We start from the raw sequence: 13071 nt of genomic DNA, 5'->3' as shown, positions 1-13071 counted from the left end.
TTTGTTAGGGGAAATATAAATATGTGTATACATGGAATTATGTAAAACTCAAGCCTAGGAAGTATGTATAGGTAACATGTTTATATAGAATCTATACTATAGAGTTTGGTACCTACTCTGCAATTGTTTGGGGACACAAAGAATTAAGTGAGTGGCATGGAACCTTTTCACTTCTTATTTGTTGCCAGTCCAAATTCTGGCTGTACTGTATTTATTTATCTTCCACTGATAGAAATATTAGTTTGCTTTCCTTATCATTACTGCATAAAATAATTTTTCAGCTTCCTTGCAAGCTTTTCCTAACTAATACATTTTGTATTAGAACATAGTAATCAAATTTTGTCGTACTTTTTCTCTTTAGTTTGCAGGGAACAGGGAATATTTCAGTGACCTTTTAAACCAGCATGCATTTAAACATACTATAGTCTATGTGTTAGAGATTGTTTGAGTGCTTCTTAAAAAGATGTGCTGTATTATGTATTGTCAGAGTCAGAAGATGAGGTAGAAGAGGAGCAAGAAGAAAGGCAGCCATCTCCTGAACCTGTGCAAGAGAATGCTAACAGCGCTTATTATGATGCTCATCCTGTGACGTAAGACTAGCACTTGAAGGTGCATTGGCACTGACCTGTAGTGTAACGGACTGTAAGGTAGTTGATTCTAGGATTACTGTTGGAAGTTAATTTTTTTCCTTTAGTGTTAGGTATTGAACCTCAGACTTTGTGCATGTTAAGTATGCACTTTGCCACCAAACTATACCCTCAGCCCCTGGGAATACATTTTGTTAAAACTGTACATTTGAGCCAGTATTTGATATATACCAAGATACTGAAAATTACTACTTATTTCAAAAATTTCGCATGGTTTTGTATTAAACTGGTTGACTACTGATAATGCAGACTGCTTAGAACAGTGCACTGAACTTACTCTGCAAACTTTTATTTTACATAAACATGGCACATGGGGAGGGAGGTGGCTCAGCCAGCAGTGGGGCTCACCCTGCAAGCCTGGAGTGCTAAGCTGAATTCCTTATGTAAAGTGGAAGATCACTGATTTCATAAAAGCCTCACCTCGTGCATCGTTCTTATACACACTAATTAGAATATAAACATTATTGATAACTTAGATTTTAAATCCTGTAACTGTGGATATAATGATAGCACAACAGTTCAGAGCACCCCTATGGCAGTAAAATCCTGTCTCAAACAACCAAACCAAAGAAAAGATGGGTTTAGACTGGAGGTGAGCCTCTGTGGTGGAGCAATTTTGTCGGTATGTGCACAGCATCTGGCTTGGGTTTTATCCCTTCTGAACGCCCACATGTACCTGAACACAGAACAGGTTACTGGCACATATCTGGCTACAACTGTTAGTTTGGAGAGAAACAGTTTTGTTTCATTTGAATGCCTAGTGACCTAGATGTTTCATTCTAGTAATGGCATAGAGGAGCCTTTGGAAGAATCCTCTCATGAACCTGAACCTGAGCCAGAATCTGAGACAAAGACTGAAGAGCTGAAACCACAAGTGGAGGAGAAACACTTGGAAGAGCTAGAGGAGAAGTCTGCCACTCCTCCTCCTGCCGAGCCTGCTTCTCTGCCTCAAGAACCGCCAAAGGTGAGATCAGAGGAACTTTTCAGACCTGAACCTCACATTTTCATACTTGGTGCCATTAACGAAGCATGATTTTGGTTCATTTATTTGAAAATAGTAAGCTTTACTTTTGTGTATATGAAAGAAGCTGGAGTTTTTGTTGTTCTGGGGAGATTTCATGGTTTCTCTCTACCCCACAAATATTCCTAAGAGTGAAATTTATAACATAAGATTACTCTTGTCTGTATGCAGTGTTGAATGACTTACATGAAATTATTCAAGTCCATGTATGAGGCTTTCAGTTGCTCATCTCTTCTGATGCTCCAGGAGTCATGCAATGTCCCAACTGAAGTTGATCTGTGAGAGATATCTGCTTGTGATATAAATGGGATCAGTTTCCTTACTCTACTAATTTTCTTGTAGAGATGCGTGACACCCATAGTATATCATGTAAAACTTCTCTATCTCTGTGAAGTAGAAGATTAAAGTACATTTGGGCAGTGAGAGAAAAGTAGTACAATAGTCCTTGTTCAATTTGTAAGTGTCTGTTAAGTTTCCAGCTAGTACTCTGCTCTTTTCTATTCTTCCCCTTTCCCCTAACACCATCCCTCACACATCCTGTCTTCCCAGAAAAGGGGAAGGAAGTCCGTTCTATCTGGTTCAGATTTTACAGCATGTTTAGTTGATAGTGGTTTTGTTTGCCACTTGCTTATGTAGGAACTTGGTTTATTTAGCAGCTGAGACAAAACAGTCATATCTCGCGTAATGAGATTTTGAAAGCTGGCACGCAGACTGGCATGTGTGTGCCTTTCTTGTAGGAGTCCTTCAATGTAAAGGAGCAGATTAGAAATGAAAACAGATTATATATTTGGAAGTTTCCCTATAGGAATGTTGGTGGTTTTCCATGATTAGTAGTCTAGGTTTGTTGCATTTCCTGCAGGCTTTCTCCTGGGCTTCAGTGACCAGTAAAAACCTGCCTCCTAGTGGTACTGTTTCTTCCTCTGGAATTCCACCCCATGTTAAAGCACCAGTCTCACAGGTAACGATCTGTGAACACATTGGATTGTATCCTTGTTACATTTGCCAATTGCTTATTTTTTATACATTTTTAAGTGAGTCAACCAGAAATCTGGATTAAACATACAAAAATGTATTAAATGTCAGTGCACCCACTTTAAATGCCAAATCTCTATTAATCTACAGAGGTGGTATTTGGGGCTTGGGTGTGTACAATACAGATTAAGTTGGTTTTACTAATTCTATATTGTCATTTTAAAGGCTTCTTTAAAAAAGTACTCCTTTTGAAAATTTTACAACTTAGTAAGAACATTTTAGGTAAGAAATTTGGAAAGGCACAAAATAGAATGACATTTAAAAATCATTGTTCTAAAGAAATAGAAACTCGGTGTGTGTGTGTGTATATATAATATATATGTTACAATATATATTACATATATTTACATTGCCTAAACTCAGTCTCTAAGTTGTTTATACAATTTAATTGAAGCCTGTACCAACTTACGACTGTAGTGTTCACCTTAACAGAGCATTTCAGTATTCTGCTTTTTGTCTGTTTGTCATCTTAACCCATTTCAGAGCTTTCCAAAACTGTGAAAATATGACACTATTTATGATGCTTGTTAGATAGTTAAGATTAAATTTGAATTAAGTTTATTGGCATATATAAGTATCCAGTTTTTCCCCTCTATTTTGAGTTGTTTCATTTTCCTAGGATTTACATTTAAAATGGTTATTGTATGCATCTTTAGATGCTCTTAACATTGAGACATTGAGGTTTTAAAAGTACCTAGTAATTACCTTGTCCTCGATGTTTTATACATTGTAACCATCTATACAATACATAATATCCCTGTATTGTCATAGTCCCCCCCCTTAAATATTTAAATTGGTTATGTTTGATCTCAAGCCAGAGTTCCAGCCTAATGATTTGTGCTTCTCAGACTGATCTGGAGAAGGGATAAATGACTTGGGACTTTGAAATCTTGATTTCTAATTTAATTTTGTGTCTATGGGTGTTTTGGCTATGTGGGTGCATGTGCATACAATGCCGTTAGAGGCCGGAGAAAGTGTTGGTACTCTTGGGACTGGAGAATACAGATGGTGTGAGCTGACATAGGTGCTGAGTGAGGATGGAACCCTCTGGGTTGTCTGGAAGAGCAGCCGGTGACTTCACTAACTGCTAAGTCATAGCTACAGCACAGTGCTTATTTTAAAAGTTCAGTAATAGATTCCTTTCATTTGCCTAGCCATTATGTTCAGCATGATATTTTCACATTTGGGGCAGGAGCAGGGTCTCACTGTATAGCCCTGGCTGGCCATGAACTCACAAGATCCACCTACCTCTGCCTCCCTAGTACTAAGATTGAAAGTATGTACAGATATTTCTTCTTACTGAGTCCTTAAAACCACCCTGTGTGAGAGAGGTATTCTCATTTTAGAGACGAAAATTAAAAGTCTAGCATAACTCACCCATGTTTGGACAGGTGAAATGTAGCCTGGCTTTTGAATTGATGTAGGTACACATCATACATACTACATAAGTGTTTCTACATGTATACCTTTTTCTTTAGTAAGAATACATAATTAAGGTATGCCTTAACTTACGAGATTCTAGACTCGTAGGTATTTCACATTTGAGTCATTCAAGGGGCTGGAGAGATTGTTTACCAGTTAAGAGCACATACTGCTCTTGAGTTAAGGATCCCAGCACCCATGTCAGGTGATTTAAAACTACCTGTAACTCCATTTTCAGGGGACCTGATGCCTCTGGCCTCTGTTAGCATCTACACTCATGTGCACGTGTACCCACAGATAACTTACATACGTACATACATACTTAAAAATAATAAAACATAAGCTTTAAAAATATCCTCATGTCTTTGTGCTATGTTTGGTTTGATATTTTCACTTGGTTTAGTAACCTTCAACTTTGTTACTTTTGAATAATATTCATTTCTTTATATTAGATTATTTGGTAAACGGAAGTTAAATCTACATTTAGGATATTGGTAGGCATTGGGATAGAAGTAGGTAAGTGAAATTCTTGATTAAATAGCTCATACTCAGTTGAAGGACGTGTGTGGTATGGTGATTCCTTTTTGGCTTATTTGACCATTTTTATTTTATATTTTGTTGGACATTCATCTGTAGGATTTGCTGTGAGATCTTCCTCTCTGGTTTCATGAAGTTAAATTGAAAGCCCTAATAGTAGGCTATTAGCCACTTGATTTGTTAGGAATAATTAGTTGTAATCAGCCGATGAGAAGAATTACAAGGACATACCTGCATTAGTTGACATTTCTTTCTTAGCTTTTGGTTCTACTTTTTATGCACTGGCATTTTGTCTACTTCCAAAGTCAAAGTTACTAAAGCAGTGTACAAATTATTCATAAGACGGGAAATCTTTTAAGCTTAATTTTAAATGGCTTTGAGAATTTATTTTGGAAAGAAGTTTTGAAATGTTAAGGTCAGAGGCTCAGGTTCTTTGATAATATTTAGATTGAGTGGTGGTCTTTTTTTCTGAAAATTCTAAATGCAAAGTATTAGCTATTTTTTTAAAAAAAAGATTTATTTTTATTTTTATGAGTATGGGTGGTTTTGCATGCACATATATCTTATGTACCACGTATGTGCAACGCCTTTAGGACTGGAACGGCCTCAGGGATCCTGGACCTGAAATTAAAGGGCTTTTAGCAACCATGCAAGTTCTGGGAACTGAACCGGGGTCTTCTGAAAAAGCATTAAGTGCTTTTAACTGCTACCCATCTCTTCATGCCTTCTTTTGAGACAGTCTCACCATGTGGCTCTGCGTTGGGACTCTGGCTATATAGACCAGGGTGGCCTTTAATTCACAGGATTCCACTTGCCTCTGTCTCTTGGGTATTGGGATGGATTGAAGGCTTGTTCTACCATTCCCTCTACACACTCGCCATTTTTAATTTCTAGTAAGACACTGAAGTTTGCGTGGAGTACATTTTTTTAATTCTGATTGATAATACAAACTGTACTAAATTCTGCTTTGAAACTACCATCGGGAAGTAAGCCTAAGTTGTAAATACCTGCCTTTTCTAGACATCAGCGTTAATGTTCTGTTAAACTAAGCCCAGGCAGTCGTTACCTCATTGTCAGGTATACGGCATTCCGAGCTAAGGACTGCCCAACATTTGCTCAGGCACCCTGCTCGGTTCTTTCAGTGGTGCACATCTGCAGTCCTAGCACTGCGGGGAAGAAATGGAAGCTTCATCACAGGTTTAAGATCTCCCTGGGCTGGAGCTGAAGACATGGCTCAGCAGTTAAGAGGACTAGGGTTCAAGTCCTAGCACTCCACATGGCAGCTCCCAACTGTCTGTATGTAACTCCAGTTCCTGTGGATCTGGCAACCTCACGCAGATGTAGAAGACATACATGCAGGCAAAATACCCCAGTGCACATAAAAATAAATGAATCGTTTAAAAAAAAACAGTCCTCAAGGATTGCCTTCCTCCCATACACACAAAGCAAGATAGCTAGAGAGACTTTATAACAAAAACTAAGTCCTCTCACTATGTAGACCAGGTTGGCCTTGAATTTACAGAAATCTGCTTGCCTCTGCCTTCTGAGTGCTGGATTCAAAGGTGTGTGCCACCTTAGCCAGCAAAATTAATTCTGTAACTAGGCAGATTCCAGGACATGTGAAAATGTAGTCTACACAGGTGGAAGAAAAGTTTGTAAGAAGTGGGCAAATCTTGTAATTAACTATTAATGTTGAAGCTGCATAGTTTTGTGTGTGTGTGTGTTTAGATTTGTCCTTGCAAATTATAACATCTCAGTTATATATGAAAGTTGGAGTCTTGCTTAGATCAAGGTACTAGCTCTAGTATGGGGTGTCTATAGTCTGTTGAATGTTTTCAACATCCTTTGATGATTCGTTTACTTTTGTCTTTTTCTTGGGCTATAAATCCCTGAGCAATAGAAAGCCCATAGAGGTTGAGAATACTGAAAATGTTATTATGTTAGGGGAAATGAATGATCAGTGTGCACAGTATTTATTACAAAATATGTGATTGTATTAAGTCAGCAGTCGACAGCAGTCCTATCACTCCCACCCAGTTAAGGAAAATGGTTGGTCAATCCTTTTAAAGGGCTTCTTTGACTATTTGAGATATTATATGGAAACTCCTGTCACTTTATTTGTGAGATGTGGTCTTATTGTTTCAAGGTGGCTTCAAATTTATGATCCTCCTGCCTCAGTCTTCTGAGTGCTGGGATTACAGGCACTTGCCACCATACTAAAGGGTTATTGTTTGAACTATTAAAATACTGGTTTGGAGATTATGGGATGGAGAAGGTGTGACTGAACACTATTGATGTCTGAAGGCAGTAAACTAGGTATTTACTGAGGAATTATTTGTCTTTATTTTTGTCTTCATAAGACAAGAAAGCTTTTTAACTGTCTTATATATGTATATGGAGTTGCTCATCTTGCATTTTGTGATTTTTGTAGCAATAACTTACGCTGTTTCATTGTGAATATAATTTTAATTTTAAGCATGTTATTGTGCAAAAGCAGCTTAGTGTGAATTATACAGTCTTGAGTGAGAAAATTAAGATCTACCCTACAGTCCTAGCTTGGTACAGAATATCTTTTTAAAAGTATTTCTTACATATATGGAAAATTATGTAAAGAAATCATAAACTTAATATCATTATCCTTGCTAGTGACTTGCTAATATTAGTTTTAGTTGGTTTTTCTCCAGTAAAAGTTATTTCTTTATAGTATAAAAATTTTAATAATTTTTCTGTTATATTTTAGCCAAGGGTTGACGCTAAACCAGAAGTTCAGTCTCAGCCACCACGTGTGCGTGAACAGCGACCCCGAGAGCGACCCGGTTTCCCTCCTCGAGGACCAAGGCCAGGTAAGCTCAACTCTTATGGCCTAAGATTGATTGCACACTTTGAAAAGACTAAACTTTAAAAAGTGTATTTGGTTTCATACACAGGTCTGTGTGAGGATCCGATTGCTTATGTAGGGACATGCTGCCGAGATAGCTTGGGCTAACAACTTTGAGGAGTGGGTTTGTTGCTGACCTTTGCAAAGACACGTGTTTTGAAGGAATAATAGAGCACATTTGTCATTTGCCGGTTGTTGCTGGCTTTAAGAATTCTAAGCTGAGGCTGGAGAGATGGCTCAGGTTAATAAGAACATTGATAGTTCAGCAGTTAAGAGCAGTGGTGGCTCTTTCAGATGACCCAGGTTTAGGTTGCCATGCACCCACATGGCAGCTCAGAATTGTCTGTAGCTCCAGTTGTAGGGGATGCAGTGCCCTCTGCTCATCTGCCAGCACTAGGTATGCACATGAATAGACATACAAACTACCCGTGTGCAGATAAATAAGACAGATAGCCTTTTCAAAAGAGAATTCTGTGGCTGTGGGTGGGATAAACTACTGTACCTAAAATTCAGAAATGTATAAATAAAAGTAAGTGATGAAGTGAGATTTTATGTGACAGTACCTTAGGAGATAAGCCTTAAAAAGGAAGTGTTTGTATTGCTACTGATTTGGCTGTACTATTCAAAGATGAAGTGTTTCCTGTTTCAAAAGACAACTAAGGAGATAATTAGTAGGAATATGCCTTACTGACCTAAAGTCTGCTTTGTTCATGGGTTATATAGGAGTAACTATTCTTTTAGTATTAGCCATTTATAATCAGACCTGTAGTCTAGTGATCTAGTTAATATCTGTCTGCACCTGGCATTCTTTTCACCCACTAATAACACACTTCTTCAAGGAGAACATCTGGGTTTTTTTTTTTTGGCCAAAGCAGGAATATTAGTATTGTTTTGTTTGTTTTTATTTGAGTCACAGCCTCATTGGTTAGCTCCGGCAGCCTGGAACTCGAGAACCTCTCTGGCTTTTGGGATTCAGTGCATGCACCATTGTGCCTGGCACTAACGGTGTTTTGCTTTCTAGTTCATTGCTTTGTGTTGTTTTATATGTTGTTGTGGGCTTTAGAGTCTCCTCTCACGTTTTTCAGGCAGAGGAGATGTGGAACAGAACGACTCTGACAACCGGAGAATTATTCGTTATCCGGACAGTCATCAGCTTTTCGTTGGTAACTTGCCTCATGATATTGATGAAAATGAACTGAAAGAATTCTTTATGAGTAAGTGGTTTAGTTTGCTTTTATATTAGACTTTTAAATTAAGATTTAAAGTTACCTATATTAGACACACATAGATGCTCACCAGGGCTCAGTCCTCTCCTTGTGGTCCTGACCTGCCCTCCCTGAGCAAGAGAATCTGCACTGGTTGGGGGTGTCCTGTCCAAGTGGATAGCAGGACTCCACGGTTTTCAGTGTGACAGCTCTGCCATCTGAAATAACCTGTAACACAAAGGCTCCCTATAAAAGGAAATGTTCTTGAACTTAAATAAACCAGTAAAGGAAGAAAGACTTTTTATAATAAAACCCAGTTTGTAAAATTACTTATCTCTATAGTGTATCTTACATGCTTTCAATCTTCAATTGGTCAGAAGGGAAGAAATGATGAAATTACAATTCCCAGTGACTGTTGAGTGTGGCTTGGTCCTGTTCAGGGGATGAAAGAGATTAGTTACTAGAGGACTGTCTGAAGGGGGGGGGTATTTTTTGTCTTTCAAAACTTGACAGGTAGTTTTTTCTCATGATGTAGAGAGAGGCGTCTGGTGCCAGAGTTAGGGGTGTGATGTGGTGGCCCACCTGTGCTAATGTTCTATAGCGATCATCTGGCATAGGAGCCTTGCCACTTTTATTTCCAGGCGGATCAGAAACAAGACAGTTGCTCATTCTGAACAAATAAAGTCACTAGACTGTTTTGTTAAAATATTTAACCCTTGGTGTAATGTATATTTTCACAGGTTTTGGAAACGTTGTGGAACTTCGCATCAATACCAAGGGTGTTGGGGGAAAACTTCCAAATTTTGGTTTTGTGGTTTTTGATGACTCTGAACCAGTTCAGAGAATCTTAATTGCAAAAGTAAGTGATTTAAGGGACATAATTCAAGATTTTCCCTTTTTTGTTGTATATAGTATGGATTGAAACATTTAAAACCATAGAAAATCTTTTTATGGTAAAGCTAAAAATAGTTAATTGTGAAATGGTATTTATGCAAAGAATAAATGAAAATAGTATTACAGATTGTTGTATGGACCATCTTTCATTTGCTCATCTGAAAAAGGCTGAAATTTGCATTTTCGAGACTTCCATTAAAGCTTTTTATTTCTTAGAAGATTTTCTTACTTGTGTATGCAAATTCATACTTGTCTGCTCTTATGTAACCCACTCATACCATTTTTCTGTTTTAAAGCCAATTATGTTTCGAGGAGAAGTACGTTTAAATGTGGAAGAGAAAAAAACGAGAGCTGCCAGAGAGCGAGAAACCAGAGGTGGCGGTGATGACCGCAGGGATATCAGGCGCAGTGATCGAGGCCCTGGTGGTCCACGTGGAATTGTGGGTGGTGGAATGATGCGTGATCGCGATGGAAGAGGACCACCTCCACGAGGGGGCATGGCACAGAAACTTGGTTCTGGAAGAGGAACCGGGCAAATGGAAGGCCGCTTCACAGGACAGCGTCGTTGAAGTTCCACTGTCGGCAAAGTTTTGGCAGTGGTATCTAACTCATCGTGTTTGCATTCTTGTTAAGTTTTTTTGGCTTTGGAATGTGACACAGCCTTTTTGATCATTTCTTTGATGTGAAAAGCATCTTTTGGTTATCAGTTAAATTGAGGTGGACATTAATTTCCCCAACTTCACAACAGGATTCATATTGTTAATTTATAAATCTAGACTTGGAGAATTAAGGACTGAGATATGACCATATCCTAAACTGTCTACAACAAAATGAACTTAAAAAGGACATGCCCACTGAATTCGGGTCATTTGAGTTTAAAAAAATCCTCTGCTGCACATTTTGTTTAAGTGTTAACTGTCTCTGCTGTTAATGTTGGAAACACAAATAGTGCAGTTTGTGCAATTGGAGAATCTTGCCTTTTTTCTTGGCTTCCCCCCAAAACAAACCAACAGAAACTTTTTGTGTATTCATCAAAATGCACTATCGGGTACTCTGAAGTCATTAACATTGACATCTCCACCAGGAGGCAACAGGGAAAAAAATCTTTCATCTTCTTTTCCAGTAGAGAATAGTTTGTGAAATGATGAGGGCATTTTATCTGCTTGCTGTGACCAGCGTGTGCATACACAAACCTTAACAAGACTGCAAATATTCCAGAAGGAAGTCATTTAGTTATGAACGAAATAACAAAAATTGAGAACTTCAAAAGCTATGGTCTTAAATACTAGACCAGATTTAGTAGCTCTGTATCCTAAGAGTTTTCTACCTGCCCTCTTGAGTACAGGGATGGCTGGCTGCTCAACACACTCCTCCTCCCCTTTCCTTTCTTTAAGCTGTGTACAGTGAAAACTGTCTTTCCTGTATTTTGTTCTCTGGTAATAAGCATGATGGTGCCTTCTATAACATCATTCCAGTCTTGCTGGTGATTCTGTACAGCGTGGTTTATGAATTGCTGTGCTGCAAAGCCACACAGCTGCAAAACGTTGAAGTAAATCATTGATGTATAAAAATTGCAGTATCTTTAAATCAGTAAAATGGATGCTTATTATTTATCTTGTTTTTTTAGTTAACATCTGTGTTCTATGTGGGAGGGAGTATTGTGTGTTTGAAGGGAGAAGAAACCAGTTGAGTCTCTAGTTGACTTTTCTTTTAGCTCCAAAGTGAACTATAAAAAAAGGTTTTCACTTAATTTTTGGAAAAGTCCAACAACCTGATGCACATTTTATTCACATTTTAAAAGCAGTCAGATTCCCACAAATGGCAAGTAAACTTAAGTGAGGATGCTGCAATTTTCAGAGGGAAGAATGGCAGCTCTTAAGATTTGGGGGACAGGGAACTGTCATTCATTTTGCACAATTCTTGAACTGATGTCAACACCCAAATGGCTCCTGAATTTAAGTCTGGGACGACATCTTTTTATTTTTACATGAATCTTTAAACAATTCTGTGAGCAAAAGTTTCTAGCTGCTGGATTATTGTCTGTCTTTATAGCAGGTTCCAGTAAACCACAAGAATGGCAAAGGTTATCTGGTTTTTATGGTTGGAACAATCAGTATATATCAGATTTCTGATGTTTCAAGCAAGAAGCAGAGTAAGCAAGTGTGACCACTTTTAAGCTGCTTGTTAACATGGAAGACTTCTCCATTCTACCTTAATGAAAACAAAATGCACACTTGACATGGTAGCAAATTGGTTCTGAACTTTGTGACGATTTGCTAGTTATTAAACTTTTTTTTTTTTTTTTTGTCAACTGGGCAATATGGGTAAAATTTATTGTCTTTTTTTTCCCTTTGAATGAGGTCTTCCATGTTTGAGGAAATGTCTTGCACTATTGCATATATTTTGTGGACACAGAGTTTTGTAGTTTCCATTTTGGAAGGCTAAGGTTTTTTGTTTGTTTGAAACAGTTTTACATTTTCTAATGTACAGTACTTGAAGTTCGTACTAGAGAATTACTTTGGAGTTTTGAAGCTTTTATCCAAACTACTTTGAAATAAGTGGCTTTCTTGTCAGTGGTTTGCCCCCAAATGTAATTTTCTTTGTTATTATTTCTCCTTTCTATTGTGTATTTGTTTAAGTACTTACACACACAGAAACATATCGGCACAAGCATAAGTATTTCCAATGCAAGATATTGCCCTGAAACCCATATGAACTGTTCTGGCATCAAAAGACAGATAGATGTTAAGTGTAACAGATAATTGGAGCTAAGAGCCATTCAGCTTCAGCCTTTACATACACAGATAAAATCTTAAAACATCACGTGGAGAAGTTTACATGGTGACTGTTCACCCGCAGTACTGTGGACTTTTAACATTGTGTCCCCTTTTCAGTGAAATACTAAAAAAAGTACTCATCTACCATTACTGTTATTTGCTGATTTTATTTTATTTTGATGGTAATATTCTATCCTTATGACACTATTGCAACCAAATTGGCTTTACCATCTTGGCTTTAGTAGGTATAGAAGACAGTGGATTACCATCTTTATTTTGTAATGTGTTAAGCATTATATGCTGGTAGAATCTAGTTTGTTTCAGGTGGAAAGTATTCTCTTTGAGTTTCCATTTTGAATGTGTTTGGACTAAAACAATAAACTACTGATGTCTGCAGCGTTTATCTATGTCCCTAATTTAATCTGAAGTTATATTTTTCCAAATATTTTTCTCCCAGTTGCACTTCGTACAGCCTGAATGACAAATGGTTTGAACCAACTGCTTTTGTTTTGGAATATAAAAAGGCCAAACAAATTATTTCCACTTTAACATTGTCAGTACTAGCCCCTTTCTAGTGCTGATTTTGATACCTAGTATACAAGTAACAGAATATTAAAGCATACTCAGGAGAATGAGAAAGCTAAAAGTACAATCTGTC

General features: G+C 37.7%; 1 protein-coding gene and 1 non-coding gene across 8 annotated transcripts in view; both read left to right on the top strand.

Moving 5' to 3' along the window:
- G3bp2 (G3BP stress granule assembly factor 2) overlaps positions 1-12814 on the top strand; it is a 72897-nt gene extending 60083 nt beyond the window's left edge. For 4 of the 7 annotated variants that reach the window (XM_021648640.2, XM_060380933.1, XM_021648638.2 and 1 more), the window contains exons 6-12: positions 488-590; positions 1431-1611; positions 2528-2626; positions 7400-7502; positions 8623-8751; positions 9483-9601; positions 9933-12814. In XM_021648640.2, the coding sequence (XP_021504315.1) occupies positions 488-590; positions 1431-1611; positions 2528-2626; positions 7400-7502; positions 8623-8751; positions 9483-9601; positions 9933-10205 (1007 nt within the window). In that variant the 3' untranslated portion in view covers positions 10206-12814. The remainder of the gene's footprint in view (positions 1-487; positions 591-1430; positions 1612-2527; positions 2627-7399; positions 7503-8622; positions 8752-9482; positions 9602-9932) is intronic. The other 3 variants (XM_060380934.1, XM_021648641.2, XM_021648642.2) reach the window with 1 other exon arrangement.
- Positions 8826-8950, top strand: LOC132653323 (small Cajal body-specific RNA 23). The gene has a single exon (XR_009591092.1). It is a non-coding gene; the product is annotated as a small Cajal body-specific RNA 23 (non-coding RNA).
- Positions 12815-13071: the final 257 nt, after the last annotated feature.

This window comes from Meriones unguiculatus, chromosome 3 (genome assembly GCF_030254825.1).
Source record: "Meriones unguiculatus strain TT.TT164.6M chromosome 3, Bangor_MerUng_6.1, whole genome shotgun sequence".
In the NCBI taxonomy this organism is placed as follows: Eukaryota; Metazoa; Chordata; class Mammalia; order Rodentia; family Muridae; genus Meriones; species Meriones unguiculatus.
The sequence above is the reverse complement of the archived record's forward strand: the minus strand, read 5'-3'. Positions and strand labels throughout refer to the sequence as shown.